At 34.6% G+C, this 13,013-nt stretch overlaps 1 protein-coding gene and 1 long non-coding RNA gene across 3 annotated transcripts; one reads left to right on the forward strand and one right to left on the reverse strand.

Moving 5' to 3' along the window:
- Positions 1-3,480: 3,480 nt before the first annotated feature.
- LOC121250384 (respiratory burst oxidase homolog protein E) lies at positions 3,481-10,332 on the forward strand. 2 transcript variants are annotated; one of them, XM_041149510.1, is made up of 14 exons: positions 3,481-4,165; positions 4,343-4,505; positions 5,613-5,661; positions 5,886-5,999; positions 6,104-6,526; positions 6,985-7,368; positions 7,463-7,558; positions 7,735-7,850; positions 7,955-8,125; positions 8,209-8,365; positions 8,454-8,642; positions 8,817-8,945; positions 9,098-9,172; positions 10,169-10,332. In XM_041149510.1, exons 1-14 carry the CDS (start codon positions 3,568-3,570, stop codon positions 10,208-10,210), a joined length of 2,706 nt encoding a protein of 901 aa, XP_041005444.1. In that variant the 5' UTR covers positions 3,481-3,567; the 3' UTR covers positions 10,211-10,332. The 2 variants fall into 2 exon arrangements, with proteins under 2 accessions (XP_041005444.1, XP_041005443.1); XM_041149509.1 differs by having other exon boundaries at positions 3,482-4,165; positions 9,098-9,176.
- On the reverse strand, positions 5,770-12,034 carry LOC121250385. The gene is made up of 2 exons (XR_005937773.1): positions 11,669-12,034; positions 5,770-6,558 (listed from the first exon to the last, which is right to left on the reverse strand). It is a non-coding gene; the product is annotated as an uncharacterized LOC121250385 (long non-coding RNA).
- Positions 12,035-13,013: the final 979 nt, after the last annotated feature.

The following is a 13,013-nucleotide window of genomic DNA, read 5'->3' on the forward strand; positions in this document are numbered from 1 at the left end:
CTCTCGATCAAGCTATATAAAAGCTAGCTATAAACATACTCTCGATATGTTAATAATTAAAGAAGTCCTAGATGTATATACAAATATTACACAAGAAGTTTTACATACTGATATGACTTAATGTAATATGTTAGATTTATTTTATAATAAATAGAGATTTATATTATGATAAATTACATTAAATCACGTCAATATATAAACTTACGTATATAAGATTTTTATGCAGACCAACCATCATAATTTATTTGTGTGGATACATGAAAGTTTTTTAACTAATTTTAAAAAAATCATGTGCATGTCATATATATATATATATATATATATATATATATATATATACTCAAAAAGAAAATTTTTATTTTGATAGATGCATGGCAACTCAATTTAGAGAAAAATTCAATCATATTTTAATTATATATATATATATATATATATATACAAATTCTCTGAGTACTCTAAGCTGCTGCTTCTTGTTGCGTACGTATATACTGTGTGTTTAGAGGGTGGTGTACGTGTGACTTCTATCACACATATAATCTGATTACCATGCTTGTACGTACGTAGTCTATGTTTTATGATCCTTGTGAGTGCAACAACGAAAAGGAACCACATTCGAGAAGTTACTGACCATTTTGTAATTATCTGTTTTTTATATATTACTAATTAATTAATTCGTCAATGATCACATATTTTGTTGGCACTTGCGAGTCGTTTTATATTGATTTCACCCATGCATGCATGCAAGACCGCCAAACTTATAAATAAAGTACTCATGTACGTTTTCCAAAGACCCAAAAAGATAAAAAAAAAAAAAAAAAAAAAAAAAAGGACAATTTTCGAACTAACATGATTCTCATATAAGGCCAAAGATGCATGTTAGATAGGGTAGAAAAAAAATTGACCGTTGGAAGTTGACTTGGAATTACCAATATCTTGTAGTAGTACTGTTGTTTTCAATATATATATATATATATATATATATAGGTCGGGAGCATGCATGCATAGCAGCATATATAAAGCCGGCCTATTTAGAATTTACCAAGGGAACCCAAATCCAAGCATTAATGGCATACTTGAATGATCTTACGATGAACAACCTAAGCTTGCGGAACATTATTTACGTGACTACTTCATTTACCCAAATTTCAAAATCTTCTAATAATACTATATATATATATATGTACGTACATGGTCAATAATTTATGAGAAATGTTTTGTCTACGTACGTACACACGAATATTAATACGTAAAGAAATTTATATGTACATGAATATAAATATATAAGTTTAATGTGATTTATTAGATTTTTATAAAAAAATATTATTATAAAATATATTAATATATTAACATTAAACCATGTCAATTTGTAAATTTTATTATATAGTATTTACGTACGTAGAGACCTAACATTTCTCATTATTTACCTGCAGCATTATTAATGATGAACCCTTGTTTAATTTATCGTTCTGGGTGTACATATATATAATACGTACCCTTGTTAATTTCCCTTCTAAAGTCATGAATTTGGTATTCAATTATGATCGATGGACCAAATACCATAATTAATTTGTAGGTGCGCATGATGGAAAAAAAGTCAATTCTCACAATGTTTGATCATAACCTTTTTATAACCCATAAAAAATATATTAATTAATAACTACAACTACGATTGCATCAGTCAAGTTTTAATTAATATGACATATAAAAAAAAGCATGCAGCCGATCCATTTCAAGAATTATATACAAATGAAGAGAGCTGCATGTAAATTTGTAATCTATTCCATATAATATAATATAATATCAAATAGCTGAAGCATCTTCTTCACTAAAAAATGATCGATCGAGGCGCATCATGACTCAAACATTAATAATCATAAAAACCTTATAATATTGATCATACTAAGGAAATTATGAACATTATATAATAATGCTTATAAATCTGGTCTTCTCAATAGCAAAACTAATTTTATAGTCAATTTTCAATATTTAAGCCAATTATATATGCTACTAATGAAAAGGTCGGGAAGTTATAAAATTATTATAGTGGTTCTTAGCTAGGGTTTGGATTTTTAATTGGTCCCTTTAGGCAGAAAATGTTTCAAAACGGTCCTTGAATTATTAATACCCATATATATATATATATGAATGTATGTATGTATTAAAATGATCTTTCTATATATCCAAATTATTTACTTCTTTAATAAAAATTGTTGACGTGAATCGTGATATATACTTACTGATCATCGTCATGTTATTGTCACGTCATGAAAAATAATGAAATAAATACATTACTTTCTTTCCACTAGTTAAAAATTTACAAAATAATGTAGCTATTATGTGAAAACACATACAAATTAATAAGTATTCATGCATTATGCGAGGAATCTCGAATATGATCATCATGATCTGCTAATAATAGCTTTCACCTCCAATTATTGATCAGGAAAATAAGAATACTATGCGCAAAACTTTTTATATAATAATAAACCATCTTTAGATGAATCTGATCATATATAATGCCCGCGGGCTTACCTCTCGGACTCTGCTTATATAAATTAACATGAGTTGTTGCTTGCTCACTCTTCTACGTATAAACTTACCTTCCATTCTATTGCATCAAATTATAAAGAACAATTAAGTCCTCCTTTCTCCCATTTGACTTTTCATTTTCTTTTTCAAATTAGATCTTGCTACAATTAACAAATGAATATACAATAATATATACAAATCCCAAATATATAAGTTTCGCACAAATGTTTTATAAAAAAGTGAATTCCACTATGAAAAAATGGGAAAAAAGTCACTTTTTCTTGGTGAGTCCCCTTTTTTATAAAGGAAAATATTTTAACTATAAAAGAATTACACAAAAGTAAACCATAAATTGATGTGACTTGATATGATATATCAGATTATAAAGTTATTTTTATTATAAAATAGATCTAACGGATTCGATCTATGAAGTCACGTCAATTTGTGGGTTTAGTTTTGTGTAATCTTTTTATTTCTGTAAAAGTTTTTTTTTTATAAAATGCCCTAGTGATGTTTGTACATTTGGGATTTGTTACTAGCTAGCACTACTCTTTACAAATTAGGTATTCTTTCTTTGGTGTCTAGAGTACCTCCCTTTTGGTAGCATAATTCTTGCCGTAGTTTTTTATAAAGAATAATTACAATAAGATAAAAGTAAGATGAAAGCGTGTAGTACATATTATTTTACTATATATATATATATGTAAGTACAAGTTTAAATTATTTTACTATATATATGTAAGTACAAGTTTAAACTTGTACGCATAATGTTATATAACATCAAATATATGAGATATCCAGGAAGTTGCTAGGGTAAAAATGCAATAGGAGCAAAAATCTCAACTACTCTTGAAAGCAAGACCGAGGCAGTAAGGCGCTGAAATCGTGGTGAAGATTGGTTGAGAGGTGTCTGTCTTGTTTTTCTATTTCAAATTTTTCACTTAATACCATTGCTGCTTACAAACGTGTCAACCAGGCCTAGTTAGCTTGCTAGTTTCCACCCCCCTCTCTCTGTAGACGTCAGAGAGAAAATTAAGGATGAAGTTGTCGTCGTCGTCGTCTTTCGGAAGAAGCAGCTCAAAACGGTCCAGTTGCAGCCGGGCATTCGAGCTACTGGACGTCGACCTTGAAGACCGCTCCGGAGGCGGAGTCGTTGGTGGAGCAATGCTACCGATATTTCTCAACGACCTGAGACGAAACAATGACCGAGACACGGTTGAAGTCACACTAGAGCTCGAGGACGACTCCATTGTCGTCTGCAGCGTTACGCCGACGACGGCCACAGCAGAGCCTGCGGCAGGGACGTCAGAAGGAGTTTTTGGGAGGAGCCACTCGGCGACGTCCAGAATCCGCCGGAAATTCCCGTGGCTGAGATCCCCGTCCTTTTCGCGGGCGTCGACGACGTCGGAAACGGAGGAGCATAACAAAATAACCGCTCGCGACGCTCGCAGGATGAAAGCGAGACTTCAACGGACGAGATCGAGCGCACAGCAGGCTCTCAAAGGACTAAGATTTATTAGCAACAGTACCATTAGCGGAGCTTGCGAAGAAGAGTTATGGAGGGAAGTGGAGGCGAGGTTTGAGTCACTAGCCAAGGAAGGCTTGCTTGGTAGAGAAGAATTCGGAGAATGCATAGGTATATAGCTAGCGTAACTCGTACGTACACGAAAAGAACTTGAATTATATTTCTATATACATCATGTGCTTATGTATATATATTGCTTGTAAGAAGTTGATCATATTCTAACAACGTACAGATATAAACAAAAATGAAATGAAAGCTGAACTAAATAATAAAATGGTGGTGTGGTAGGGATGGGCAGGGAGTCGAAGGAGTTTGCGGTGGGGATATTCGATGCATTGGCGCGGAGGCGGAGACAGAAGATAGCCAAGATTACAAAAGAAGAGCTTTACGACTTCTGGTTGCAGATTTCAGACCAGAGCTTCGACGCTCGGCTCCAGATATTCTTTGACATGTAGATCAATGCCTTCTTCGCCTCTCTCATCTCTCACCTTAATTTTCTCTTTCATGCATACACAAACTTGGCCGCAGATCGATGGAATCCACAAAGTCCAGTACAGGGGTTTCCTTGCACAGTTCCACCACTTCCCCTGCATTCGGGGGGGGCCGTATTAGTATTACGCTGGTTTAGCATTTTCCTTTCATATTCACATTTTTTTTTTCTTGTTTTTTTATTATATTGGGTTGGGTTCAAACACGGGAACCCTGCTTTTACTGACCTCTAATTATGGCACGTTGGAAATTGAGTTTTATTATGTACAAGTAAGTTTGCATACCAATTTACATATTAATATTGTTATTTTCATATTCTAAATTTAAATTAGCACTATTTTCAATAAAATCTACTTTCTGACCAATCATATTGAATGAGTGCGCGTATTAGTACGCAGAATCGCTTACAATTAGATTTTTCTTTGAAAATTTATCAACTACGGGGATGGTTTTTTTTCCTCTCTCTCTCAGAAGCGCTATTGATATTTTAAATATAATTAATTATTTTTAAATCATCGTCTTGTATTATTTTTTTTTTTTTTATACACGAGAGGGTGAATTAGATTCTTGATTCTCTGATAAGAAATTAAGGTGTTGCCAATTAATCCAAATAATTTTGACTACCGTATTGTATTTTTCATGCCACGTTAAATGACTGAAAGTTAGTTTTTATTTTTTACTCATTTAGTCATAATGAAAAGCCTGCAATTAAAAGAATTTTGAATGAAATTTCTGATTAATTAGCATTTAAGGAAGCAAAAATTTTATGTACAGTCACTTTTACGTATTTCTTATGCACTCTACAAATATAATTGGCTGCATCATTTTTTTTAATATAAAATAACTATTTAGCCAATCAGATAAATAGAGTACACAAGAAATATGTAAAAGTGATTGTATGTAACAGAACTCGATATTAATTTTTTTAAAAAGAATTGAAGTGTTCAATAAAATTAAAAAGTAATGATACAAATTGTTTTACAAATGTGTTAGATCCATTTCATGTGTTTCCTTAAGTTGCGTCTCTAGTTTTATGTGTACAACGATTCATTTTAATGCGTTTTTGCAGGGCAGATAGCAACGAGGATGGAAGAATTACAAGGGAGGAAGTACAGGAGGTGAGTATTTCTTTTAATTAAAAGGGAGAAAAATAAATAAAATTACATACACTATGCGTCAATGGTATGGTGGCATCGCAGATACAATTCTTTGACAATACGTCTATGATAAAAACCATAGATAATGCATAATTTGCAATTAAAATTTATAATCGACAGTGTCGTAGCATGATGTATAGTACTTACTAAGCTTCAATTAATGTGTTTCTGTCATGTAATTACAGCTTATAATGCTAAGTGCTTCTGCAAACAAACTATCCAAGTTGAAAGAGCAGGCAGAAGAATACGCTTCATTGATTATGGAAGAGCTTGATCCAGAAAACCTCGGATACATTGAGGTAAATTAAAGCATGCTTGTTCTAACAAAAGAGGCCAGCTCCTTCTCCTAAAGCATTAAAACATGCTTGTTTGACTCTTTTTGCTGTTTGATCTTTTTTCTCAGTTATGGCAGTTGGAAACACTGCTTCTTCAAAGAGACACTTACATGAATTACAGCAGACCACTCAGCACAGCAAGTGTAGGCTGGAGTCAGAACATCGGTTCCTTGAGGCCAAAGAATGCGATGCGAAGAGCAACTGAGACACTCCGATGTCTCATAATAGAGAATTGGCAGAGGGGTTGGATTTTGTTGCTGTGGTTGCTAACCATGGCAGGTCTCTTTGCCTGGAAATTCAACCAATACAGGAGTAGGGCTGCATTTCAGGCCATGGGATATTGCTTGGCGACAGCCAAAGGAGCTGCAGAGACTCTGAAACTCAACATGGCTCTCATCCTCTTACCTGTTTGTCGAAATACCCTGACATGGCTTCGGTCCACAAGAGCCAGGTCCTTTGTCCCCTTTGACGACAACATCAATTTCCACAAGGTATGTAATTGGAGTCACCACTGAGTAGCGTGCTGAAAAATGGATAAAAATGGGTTAAAGTTTTTAAATGGAATTTGATTAAATATTATAGCATCAGTATACAAAGTTAATGTATCACATTTTAATGATAACAAGAGATTGTAAGTTAATGAAATTTGATCCAATCTGTTTCTGTATTTAGGGCAATTCGACTTGCAGCAGTAGCCTGCAACCTTAGCAGCTAGCCAAACCAAAAGATCTCGAATTTTGTCACCCCAAGTTACACAAAATTAATGAAATGAGTTTTCATTTGAGTGGTTAATGTATGAAGCCACTTAAAATGTGTCACATCAGTTGGTGTGACTAAAGATAATAAAATCCGAGATAAAGAGTAGTATTCCTCTTAACTAGAGGGCAAACACTTATCATATAACAGTTGCACATAATTTTTGACTTCCCTCTTCATTTTAACTTGACAGATGATTGCATGTGCTATAGCCATTGGAGTGTTCCTTCATGCAGGAAACCATCTGGCATGTGACTTTCCTCGCCTTGTAAACTCATCTCCAGAAGATTTTGCCTTGATATCTACAGATTTCAGAAACAAAAAGCCAACGTACAAAGACCTATTGAGTGGTGTTGAAGGTGTGACTGGGATATCTATGGTGGTTTTAATGGCCATCTCCTTCATTCTAGCAACAAGTCACTTTCGAAGAAATGTGGTGAGGCTGCCTGCGCCGTTCAACAGATTGACAGGTTTCAATGCATTTTGGTACTCTCATCACCTTCTCGGCCTTGTTTATGTTTTGCTACTTGTTCATGGTACCTGCTTGTTCTTGGCACACCAGTGGAACCAAAAAACGGTAAGAACCTTGGAATGAGGATCTTTTAATGTACAAGAAGGAAGAAGATTTCTAACCAGTAGTGTTGGAACTGAGTGTTTTGCTAACATTTCAGACATGGATGTACATCTCTGTTCCATTGCTGCTCTACGTAGCAGAGAGGACTGTGCGAACTTGTAGATCAGAGCATTATTCAGTTAAAGTATTGAAGGTAATTGATCAGTTACTTTAAAACTCCCACCTTATTACATGGGCTGAGGGGAAAGAATTTTCTTTTCTTCCTCACAAACAACGGATGTTAGGCTTCTGCAGAATATGATACAGAGAAAGTCTGCCAACAACTTTTGCAGAAAACCGGAAGTTTTGAGACTTTCGTGATCATTGCAGGTTTCGGTACTGCCAGGAAATGTTTTTAGTTTAATCATGTCGAAGCCTCAGGGATTTAAGTATAAAAGTGGGCAGTACTTATTTCTACAATGCCCATTAATCTCCCCATTTGAATGGTAAGGATTGGCTCTGACTCATATTTAAGCTTCCTCCTCAGACCTTGCATTCCTGCAAAACATTATTGCACTTTTAAGCATCGAATAATCCTTTGTCATTCCAGGCATCCATTTTCCATCACTTCAGCACCAGGAGATGACCACCTAAGTGTTCACATTCGGACAGTTGGAGACTGGACGCAAGAATTGAAGCGAATTTTCACAGAGAGCGATTATTTAACATCTATCGGTAGTCGAACCAGATTTAGTCTGCTTGGGCAAATGGATCAAAGAGGGTACTGTATTCAAACTATACTTCCCTAGATTGGAATACAGAATACTTAGAAAAATGTCAACTCTACTTGGTATATTGATGCAGCCAACCCAGATTGCTTGTTGATGGCCCATATGGGGCTCCAGCACAGGACTACAAAAATTATGACGTCTTGCTCCTAGTTGGACTTGGGATTGGAGCTACTCCTTTCATAAGCATCCTTAGAGACCTTCTACACAATACAAGATTAGAAGAACAACTGGTAGAATTCTACTTCAAGCACATCAATTCTCTTTTCTTTGTTTTGTTTTTTCTTCAAGAATTTGACTTTTCACGTACTGTTGGCCTAGGATTCAAACACGGAAACCAGCAGATCGGATGAAAGCCTGAATAGCTTTACTTCTTCAAATTTGACACCGGGTGGAAAGAGGAAGTGGCAGAGATGTAAAAATGCTCATTTCTACTGGGTTACTAGGGAGCCAGGGTCCTTTGAATGGTTTAAAGGAGTAATGGACGAAGTAGCCGAAATAGATTACAAAGTAATGAATATTACATACATATAAATAATTAGAAATAAAATCACTTCCTACAACTTCCAGTAATATTTATCATTGAAGTTATAATCACTTAGCATCAGAATTATTTGTGTTTGGAATTATTTCAAATGAGGAGGGATGTAATTGTTGTCTCCCTTCTTATATTTACCGAGACAGGGCCAAATTGAGCTGCACAACTATCTTACCAGTGTTTATGAAGAGTACGACGCGAGGTCAACACTGATCACAATGGTTCAGGCTCTCAACCATGCCAAACATGGGGTCGACATCCTATCTGGAACCCGAGTAAGATTTTTATTACCCTTGCATTGAACATAGTTTTTCCATTAAGCTAACAACTTTACCATCCTGTCACTTGCAAACCAACAGATGATGGACTGCCAAAACTGAAGCTACTATAAATCACACGTCTAAAAGTTCATATTGATTTGTTGCAGGTAAGGACACACTTTGCTAGGCCTAATTGGAAAGAAGTGTTCACTAAAATAGCTTCAAAGCATCCATATGCAACAGTAGGTAAAGATACTCTACCAAAACGAAGAATTGTTAATTACATACTGATATGGTATTGTTCGTGAGAACCAAGAAGTTTACACTTGAGCGTGGAACCAGGGCCACAGGTTAACAAAATAACTTAGCTGACAGCCATTTGGCTTCAATGCAAATCCAAATCCAAATTTTAATTTATGATCCAAATAAGGGATTTGGATTTTAAAGACCTACATCTGAATTCTCCTCCCGAAATCCATCCATCCCAATGGGCCATTAAGAAAACCACTAAGTTGACTTTTGGGTTAGGATTGCCTGATATGTTTGGAAAATGATATAGACATAACCCTTTTTACAAGTTTGTTTTAAAATGGAGGACAAACCCCTAGGGGTTGCCTCAAGTGGTAAGAGCCTTGGTCTTGGGGATATGCTCCCTCTAGGTCTAAGGTTCGAGTCATCTTGGGTGCAAATAATTTCTAGGGGCCATTAGACTGGAGGAATTTTCCCTTGAATTACCCGAGATGCACTAGAGGGAAACTCTTTGCCGAGGGCCTACGCACTCCCGGGATTAGTTAGGACTTTGTTCTTGGACACCTGGTGCCAATGAAAGAAAATAGAGGACATTTTTATAAAATGGGTTGTAAAATAGTTATGATTGTGTTTGTAATATTATTCAACATGTTTTGCACCATACATCACCATTTAGGGGTCTTACGTAAATCAAGGATTTAAATTGGGCAATAAAAGGGTTATGTTAAATAATTTGAAAAGTGACTAAATTTATGTCCTCTATAAAGTCGTATGTCTTCTTAGATTATGTTATTCATCTAGCATCAATTAATGTTACCTATAAAAAACAAAACTATCAATTAAGTTGGCCAATGTTGCCCAAATAGGCAACCCTCGAATTTGATCAAATGACTCGCATAGACCAGAATGGTTTAGACTCTAGGGTACATACACATGAATGCTCTTCAGGATCTTAAGGTGGTTTAAAGGAGAGAATTTTTAATTTGCAGGGGTTTTCTACTGTGGGATGCCAGTTTTGGCCAAGGAGCTGAAGAAACTATCTCGTGAGCTGAGTCACAAGACCTCGACACGTTTTGAGTTTCACAAGGAGTATTTTTGAGATGAAAAATTCTTTTCATCAACTACTATTCACTACCCCACACCCCACACCCTATTAAAAAAAATTTAAAAAAAAAAAAAAAAACTAGGTGTGGGATGTGGGAGTTAATAGTGGCTGATGCATAGCATTCTTCTTTTGAGATTTAGGGAATCACTACCACCATACCAGATTATTGTTTTCCAATTATTAAAATGATGATATAGGAAAAGATATAGGGTATATGTTACAGTAGCTTACAAGATGTAAATGAAATCTCTCTATGTATTACCAAATTACCAGTTCTGTCAAACACAACAGAGGACTCCATAAACAAGAGGAAAAGGAAAATAGTAGATTTCTAGCAGCATCAATGGCAAATTGCTCTCCCCCTTCTCTTTGTCCCACCATCCAAGAAAGAAAAAAAAAAAAAAATCCAAAATCTATACTATCGCTAATGTATTTTTGAAGAGAGACTGATGGCTTGTCTAGGAGCTGAAAATTCTTATCCTTCTGAGGTAAACAGCTAAAATCAGTAGAATAGTTTAGATGTAAATAATAACACCGAAGTTGGCTTAAGATGAAAAGGAATCAATTATCTTTCAATCTCTTGAAGATTTTGGAAGCCCAATGTTGAATATGTCGCTTCAGTGTGAAAATGAATACAATCCCAACAGTAAAGGAAATAGCACAACGCTATGGCACGTCCATAGTGATGCGACTCTACAACCAGACATACAATAAATGCCATTTTTGAAGAGAAAACAGAAAAATAGGAAAAGAAACATTTGACAGTTACATTTTAGGTCCAAACGAAAAGAACAAAGCCACCACACAAATTTCTAGTACATAGTTTAGACAATTGGTTCAACTGACCTAAACTCTTCCAATGTCCATAGTTGGGAAGACATAATAGCTAAAACTTGATGGCCGTATCCATCCCATATTTGTTTCTGGCTAAATAAGTTGCATTAAATGGCTATAACAGACATCAAAACAACCTCACAGTAGTCCTTCATGGATTACTATAAAACAAAACAATTGTAAAATGAAAGATACCTTAATGGTTATTACATCACTTTGCATAAAATTTACTAGGATAACTGCTTATTTAACGATATATTAACAACCTTCAACCTTCTCATAAATTATTAACTGTTAACAAATACTATTAATGCTTGTTATGTTTGAGCATTAACAGTTCCTCCAAACTATAGTTTTCCAACATATTACTTGCATATATTACCCAAGAAAATCAATAGTTTCCCAACATATCGACAAAGCGATCAAGCTTAGCAAATGAATAAGAAGTATATACAAGTAATTTCTACTATAACCAAGATTCCTAGTGAAAAGAGAAATAAATAATTAGAGATAACAAATTGACAAAGTACATTGAAGAAAGAAAGAATACCTGGGAGTTTTGGTGGCCAATATCGAAGATGATAAAGCAGCAGTTCCTCCTCCTCCACCGCCATCACCACTCAAACAGGGAGTCTCAGATAAAGGAGAAGAACCTGAAGACCCTTACCTTGTCTCTTTTAAGATTTTAGGAATCAATTTCTGTAAACGTTGGATTGTTCAAGCTTTCAATCACAACAAAAACCAACACAAATCAAGAAGACCGATTCCCATCAATAATTTAGCAAACCCAATAATCGATTATCGCTGCTAAAGTATTGAAGGCTTTTAGGATGGTTTACATGATGATTGATGGGTATCGACCACTGTAATTAACGGAAGCGTTCCTAGTAGTTGTCCAAATAGAACGGGTCTGGACTATCGCGAGTTTTACATATCGACCCGGAAAACAATAATAATAAAATGGAAAAATCACATTTTACCTTCTGATTCTCCCTCGTTGCAATATGGCTATAAAGAGTAAAAATTGTTAGTTTAGTCCTCAGCTTGGTAACATTAGTTTTAAGTTTTATTCTATATTACTTCTAAGATTTAGTTTGTAAGATCTTTATTTCAAATCAAATTACCTTGGATTGTAAATAAAGTTTTCTTAATTTAAATTTACCTCTAATTAAAATGATATTGTTAAAATAAACAAAAAAAAAAAAAAAAAAGGAAAAATAAGTGACAAGCACACAAAGGTGGAAGGAGGGGTCGAGCGGGACATATGCCCCCTCACCTTTCACTTTTTCAGCCCAATGCTCCTATGCTATAAGTGGAAATTCGTGTTAGAGAGGTTGTATTTGTAGCATGTCAAGTTATAAATATTAGATTACATGAGTTAATACAAACATAACCTGTTTAATTAAATCAGTCAAACATTAAAATCCGAACGTGATCTATATAAATAATGGGTGACGTCATCCGACTCTTATAACTTATTTAATAAGATTAATATTATTTAGTCATCTGAAACTTTCTGCTTAGATGTCCCTCTTGACGTGACACCACCATATGATATCACGTAATTTATTAAAAAAAATTAAAAATGCAAACATAAAAAGAGTAGAGGGAACCTAGAGTTTCAGTCTTCTTGATCTTTTTGTATTTTCAGATGCCTTTTTCTTTTGTATATATTTTTTTATGTTTTTTTTAATAAACTACATGGCATTATGTGGTAGTGCTATATTAAGAAGACTATTTAAGCGGTAAGTTTCAAATAATCCCATAGCAATACTCATTTAATAATAAAATTTTATTGTGTCAACTTGAACATGACGCATTTAACCCAATTTATATAAATGGGGGTTGAGCCTAACGATATATTTATTTTGACCTAATGAATATAATTTCAGATA

This window comes from Juglans microcarpa x Juglans regia, chromosome 2D (assembly GCF_004785595.1).
Source record: "Juglans microcarpa x Juglans regia isolate MS1-56 chromosome 2D, Jm3101_v1.0, whole genome shotgun sequence".
NCBI classification, from domain to species: domain Eukaryota; kingdom Viridiplantae; phylum Streptophyta; class Magnoliopsida; order Fagales; family Juglandaceae; genus Juglans; species Juglans microcarpa x Juglans regia.